General features: G+C 34.1%; 1 protein-coding gene across 2 annotated transcripts; it reads right to left on the reverse strand.

The window, feature by feature from the left end:
* Nucleotides 1–1,316: 1,316 nt before the first annotated feature.
* Nucleotides 1,317–5,918, reverse strand: LOC139881923 (probable NAD(P)H dehydrogenase (quinone) FQR1-like 1). 2 transcript variants are annotated; one of them, XM_071866319.1, is made up of 4 exons: nt 5,902–5,918; nt 2,104–2,197; nt 1,641–1,903; nt 1,317–1,548 (listed from the first exon to the last, which is right to left on the reverse strand). In XM_071866319.1, exons 2-4 carry the CDS (start codon nt 2,185–2,187, stop codon nt 1,317–1,319), a joined length of 579 nt encoding a protein of 192 aa, XP_071722420.1. In that variant the 5' UTR covers nt 2,188–2,197; nt 5,902–5,918. The 2 variants fall into 2 exon arrangements, with proteins under 2 accessions (XP_071722420.1, XP_071722419.1); XM_071866318.1 differs by lacking the exon at nt 5,902–5,918 and adding an exon at nt 3,072–3,088.
* Between the last annotated feature and the right edge of the window lie 258 nt (nt 5,919–6,176).

Here is a 6,176-nt window from a genome sequence, read left to right on the forward strand (position 1 = left end):
TAATATTTCTCATTCGTGCAAGAATCGATGCATAGTACTGATGATCCAAAAAATTCCACGCTCTCCTCGAATGGTTGATCGGAATATGGACTGGACCTGATTTCTATAAGTCAAGCTGCCTACGGATTACATCTATGGAGAATCGAGTCATCCGTAGTTTATCATGCCGTGATTATTACATCATTATTATGTTATATACTAAGAATCTTGTATTATATGTGTCGGGTACGACATCTATATATATATATATTGAAATACGTCGCTAGCTAGCCTAGAATCTTGTAGATTGGACAAATAACAAGAGGCCAGACGAGCGTGCGAGGAAAAAAAAAATGAAAAACTTTGGACACCTGATTATTATTTAGCAGAAAAAAGATGAAACATATGTTTTCGTTGGTGTGATAATTTCATGACAATATCCCTCCTTGTGACATTTCTGTTTCAATAGTTGTCTAAATAGTGTTTCCAAATTATAGCATGTTCATGACGAATTTGATTAGATAGAGTGAGAGATAGAACTCGAGTCAGGACAATTTGATCCGACTGAATCTCTGTAGTTCATGTTTGTGTTGTGTTTGGGTTCAGTCAGTTCAATTTTTTTATTTTTTACTCCGTAATTTGCAAATCCAAATTTATTTAGGCCCATGTGCTGATTCTGGCCCAATATTAAAATAGAGAACTATTGACTTCACTTTTACAAAATTAAAGAAGGCCAAGTACCTACTTTGGGAATAACTTTCAGCAGATAATACCTAATTACTGGTACACATTACCAATCAACTACACCTAACCCTTTCATCTTTCTGTAAATCCATTTGAGATGTAAATTGATCTCTTAAATGTTATTATGTTTTTTTAGGTCTCTCCAAGTATGGAACTGGCCACAAAAAAGTTTTTACCATTTGCAGAGGTCCGAGTCCGAATCCCTACTGGTTAAGGAACGAAATACTGAACCGTTATGCTAACCTTAGTGGTTCTCTAATATTTGATTCCTATATTTTATGACTTACAAGAATCATACATTAAGAATAAAATAGCCCATATGTAATGGTTGGGCTTAATTAACGAGGTCACGGCCCTATAGTTTCCGGCCCATTCAGAAAGAACAAAATAACCCACTTCAGGGCCTCATTTAGTAACATAACAGCATTCATTCACAAACAAACTGTATATTATTATTTTATATCATGAACAAACAAAGCAGGTATTTTGATGAAAGAAAGAATCATTCATTCTGAAGCACATTTATCTGTAGTTGAAAAGTAAGTGGAAATGAGATAAAAACGTGACTTTTTTTCTTTTAAGAGAAATCGAGTTTAAGCAGCTCCTTTAAGCTTCTTTGTGATGGCGGCAATGTATTTTCCCTGATGGAAAGCTTGCTCCAACTCGAGCTCGGTTGGCTGTCTGGAGCCATCCCCTGCATAAGTTCCAGCACCGTATGGACTTCCACCTTTCACATTCTCCATCTCAAACATTCCAGCGCCAAACGTGTATCCAATCGGAACAAATATCATTCCATGGTGAACCAGCTGAGTAATGGCAGTCAATCTGTAACATTTATAATGGGGCAAGTTACTTTATTTTCTTGGTTTAAGAAAATTGATAGAAAATTGATAGACACAACCATATAAAGGACTTACGCGGTAGTTTCTTGGCCACCACCTTGAGAACCAGTGCTGTAGAAGATCCCGGCAGGCTTTCCGGCAAGCTGTTGGGTTCTCCATAGACCACCAGTTGCATCAAAGAATGCCTTGAATTGAGCAGCCATCATTCCAAATCTTGTAGGGAATCCAAACACAAAACCATCAGCCTCGGGTAGTTCGTCTGGTTTGATGATTGCCACGTCACTCTTTGGTGGTGCACTCATCTTCCCAAGGACTTCTTCAGTCAGTGTCTCAGGTACCTGTTCGTTCCATAAACTCATTATATGGAGTAATTCAGAACATGCATCCAAATTTGCATACTATAGTTTAATTTCTGCCCCTTCTAGAATATATAACTTTTAAGTGCCTTTCACTACGCAAAACTAATTCTAACACGAAATAAACAACAACAGAGTGGATATATATAGAGAAATAGTATGTAATGAAGCCTCTCTCTCACCTGCCATAATTTAGCTTCAACACCTTCAACAGATGCAGCTCCTCTCTTTATTTCTTCAGCTAGCTTTGCAACATGTCCATACATGGAATAGTAACTGCGAATGGATAAAAACAACTAAACTGCTTTATAACGGTCATTCTTTGTAAGTTAAAACTTTGAGATTAAAACACTTTTGACTCGAGTGGTAGATTTTTTCTGACAACAAGAAATGTTTAAACCGAAACGCAGGCCAACATAAAATGGCATTGGCATAAATGCTAAGAACAATTGACATTACAAGCTTGTGTGAGATTTTTGCAAATTTACAATCGAGCAGTCTAATTGAGTGTTGAAAGAAGCAAAATTTCCACTACCATACTTTCTGACAACCTAAAAATACACATCTAAATGTAATTGCTTCCATAGCTCAACCCATGCCACTAGAGTGCATCCTATTAATGTCTTGATCGGGGCCAGAAGCACATAATACGATATAATTTCATGCTCCGATCCAAAAATGAGATTTAAGTGTCACCTATGCTAATACAACTAAATCGATCCAAGTTCAGTTTTGATCGAATTACCAATGGTTCACCGTAAGCAGGATGCACTGCAGAACTTTAAAAACGGATCATTATTTGAGAATTTTGTATCAAGTCAACTCTTTTTGATCACTCATGTGAGTACTAAAAAGAATATAGCAAGTTCAAAAGCAACTGATTTACACCATTCAATTTGAATCAGAGACTACAATTTTAAAATCACATTCTTTCGCAAGGACCGATGAGAATTTTCTCGGCAACCAATCAGATTTTAGGGGATTCAGCTCTGGATCTAACAAATGATGGGGTTTCTTCCAGATTCTCATCAATCACATACAAATTACATCCAAATTATGACAGCAAACAGAAAACCCAGAATAATACAAAGATCAAATCGTAATAGAAATGAAAACTTTCGTAGAGAGAGAGAGAGAGAGAGGAACGTACATAATGTAAACTTTTGTTGTAGCCGCCATTGGTTAGTCAAAGGATGCTTCTTCTTTGCGTTTTTCGGTAAGTCGAATTTCAGCGAGAGAGGGAGAGAGGGAGAGAGATCAATGCATACGAACAAGATTAGATGCTTGTATTTATAGTTGTAAATTTTCGTTTGTATTCGTGTATCTTTTTTTTTTATTCGTGTATTCGTGTATCTTTTTTGTTTGTATTCGTGTATCGTTTTGCTTATTACTCCTCTCTTGAGCCTTTGAATTATTGAATTTGACCAACATTTGTTTGGAAATTTATTCTTGGGTAATTATTTTTGACAAAGAATAATTATTTTTCAGTAATTTTGGATTTGGTATATTTCATAATAATTTTCGATCACGAATTGATCGAATGGTTGAAATATCCGTCCCTCCTTAAAGTTGAATGTTCGAATTTCATTGAAAACATGTAAAAAAAAATTCATATATTAAATATAGGAAGAAAAATAAAAGGAATCTTAAAAAAACGCATGGTATTTCACTATTTTGTTGGATAGAAATAAAATTTTTGAATGATATTCTTGAATATGTTAAAATATAGTATATATGATAACCATATATGAAATACAAAATCATATTATATATATAAATAGCATAATTAAATCAATGCCTTACAAATTTAGAAAATATTTATTTCCATTCTATAAACGATTATATCGAGGCTGGTTGACCAGACGATTATCGATTATCACAATAAATTTCAATCTTGTAAGTTATAGAGTCCATTTTCTATATATGTATATAGGGAGAACTAATTTTATCTAATAATAAAAGAAATATTTATATCGTAGGATATACGTGATATATTCATAATCGATAACATGATTAAGATTAATGACTAATGATGAAAAGTGGTGTCACGCTCATCGTGGCGTCATCATGGATGCGAAAACAACAAACAAACAACGATAACGCTCTCTAGAAGCAGCAATTTCACTCCTCAATTCCTGATAGGGTACTTCTGCAGTTTTGTTGACAATTTGAGTTGCCAACTAAGTCGTTGGCATTCCTGACCAATCATCAATCACAGCCGGCCATATTCTTTTTTTACTTCACGACGATGCATTGAATTTGCACTCCTAATGAAATTTTTCATTTTAATTGAGTTTTCTTAATTAAGCTTATCGTGGATTATAATAGATAATAGTAGTAATTACTTTCTGTCAATTGTGGGTTTATTGGATTGTGCGGTCCATTTATTATTTTATAGAGTATCGACGAGATTTATAAGTACTCATTCATATCAAAATATAATGACGTTTTATACTTTAACTACGATTATTGACTTTATTTATTGACTGAATACATATCAATTTAAATAAATTTTAAATATAAAATATGATGAATTTTGAGACGGAAATAGTATTGTTTTATTCAGAGTATGTTGTCATGTATAGTTATATAATATACTCAACTTTGTATATTTTAATAATATTTAATATATTACTTACAATATTGCACCTCTGTCGAAAAAAAAAACCCCCGAAGACTAGATCGTGGATGAGGTGTTGCTCAAACTTACTTGCAAGAAAAACGGGATTGAAGTTTGAGTAGCTTAAAAGTTGTATGAGAAAGCTTGTATGAGAATAAATAAATAAAAATAAAATTACAAGAAAGAGCCCCGACAATCCGGCTAAATACATTTTTCTGCCCCGCTGTGCATAATACTTAAATCAACAGTCAATAAAAGTTGGTGGTCTTCTATGATTGATGAAATTCAATTCAAACAACACTATAAAAAGTTGGTTTTGAAACAGATCGATCGAGCTTTATTTTATGCGGCCATGAAAATAATTAATTAATTCTACATAATGACACCATGTTTTTTTTTTTTGACGTTATAATGACACCATGTTAGTTATACAACGTAGTGAGAATAAATTAAATGACTCTATATGCTCGATCAGATGTCTCTTTCCATCTTTAATGACGCTCAAAAGGTCTCTATTATTACATTAAATGCAAAGTTAAACGTTACACCTAATTAATTAATTTATCATGATATGTATATGGTTGCTCAACTAGATCTACTTTAATACTACTGCTCAATTAGAATTCACAAACTCTGCTTTCATGTTATATAGTACTACTACTAATGTATTAATAGAGTGTTACAGTTGTTAATCTCATATACTTATCGATTTCGAGAAGTTTGAGGACGTTCTGGTGAAGTATATAACTTCTCGAGGACTCAACGGATTTTCAGGCAAACCGAAGATCACAACCAAATCAAAAGCAGGAAGAAATTGACAACCAGAGAAAGTATTAGAAACTATATATTGTACTTTTTCACTTCCACAAAACATGATAAGGTAAAATTAAAAAATGGAAAAGTAACTAAATTGCAAACTTCAGATGGAAACTAAACAATGTAATTAAGGTAAATTTCATTCTGATTATATAATAGTAGTCGTTCTAGCTTGCCTATATTGAGATTGTTGTCTTGCAACAAGTTTGTTTCTGATAGAACAAAGCTCAGTTACAACATCATCCATGTTCATCCGTGCACTTGCCGATTCGACGGAACAAGCAACTCCAACTTTCAAAACTGACTTCAAGGACTCTAGAGCTTGAGTCTTTCTGGAATGGTTGCTTATCTCTTGAACAATCATAGGATCTGAGATCTCGAGCACTTTTTCAGGCATATCAGCTTCGACATGCGCGTGAAGGTTCATACCTTCTCTAAAGATCTCATCGGTTGGTCTCTTTCCGGTGAAAATCTCCATCAATATGATGCCAAAGCTATACACATCTCCATATGTCGACATTTCATTCCCTAGGCCATATTCTACACCAAAAAACAGCGTACATTTTGAAGCTAGATACTGCCACAAGGAGAAAATATGCAAGTAGGAAAATGAGCCAAATTAAGATAAAAACAAAAAAAGTGGGCATACCTGGTGGAGCATAACCAATTGTTCCTTTGAATCCAAAAGAGCTTGACTGATTTGTTAGAATTTTGAATGTCATCCGATAATAGTTTCGCCAACCCAAAGTCGCCTACAGGTCCGGTTATTTCTTCATCAAGAAGCACATTGCTTGGCTTCAAATCACAATGAACAACCAC

The sequence above is a fragment of the Rutidosis leptorrhynchoides genome, unplaced genomic scaffold (genome assembly GCF_046630445.1).
Source record: "Rutidosis leptorrhynchoides isolate AG116_Rl617_1_P2 unplaced genomic scaffold, CSIRO_AGI_Rlap_v1 contig210, whole genome shotgun sequence".
NCBI lineage: Eukaryota > Viridiplantae > Streptophyta > Magnoliopsida > Asterales > Asteraceae > Rutidosis > Rutidosis leptorrhynchoides.

Excerpts from the sequence above, each read along its gene's own strand:
- LOC139881923 (XM_071866319.1), bottom strand. The coding sequence starts at position 2,187 with ATGTATGGACATGTTGCAAAGCTAGCTGAAGAAATAAAGAGAGGAGCT. Across the intron at positions 1,904-2,103 it reads TTGAAGCTAAATTATGGCAG|GTACCTGAGACACTGACTGA; the intron begins GTGAGAGAGAGG and ends TGGAACGAACAG. Across the intron at positions 1,549-1,640 it reads GGTGGCCAAGAAACTACCGC|ATTGACTGCCATTACTCAGC; the intron begins GTAAGTCCTTTA and ends TAAATGTTACAG.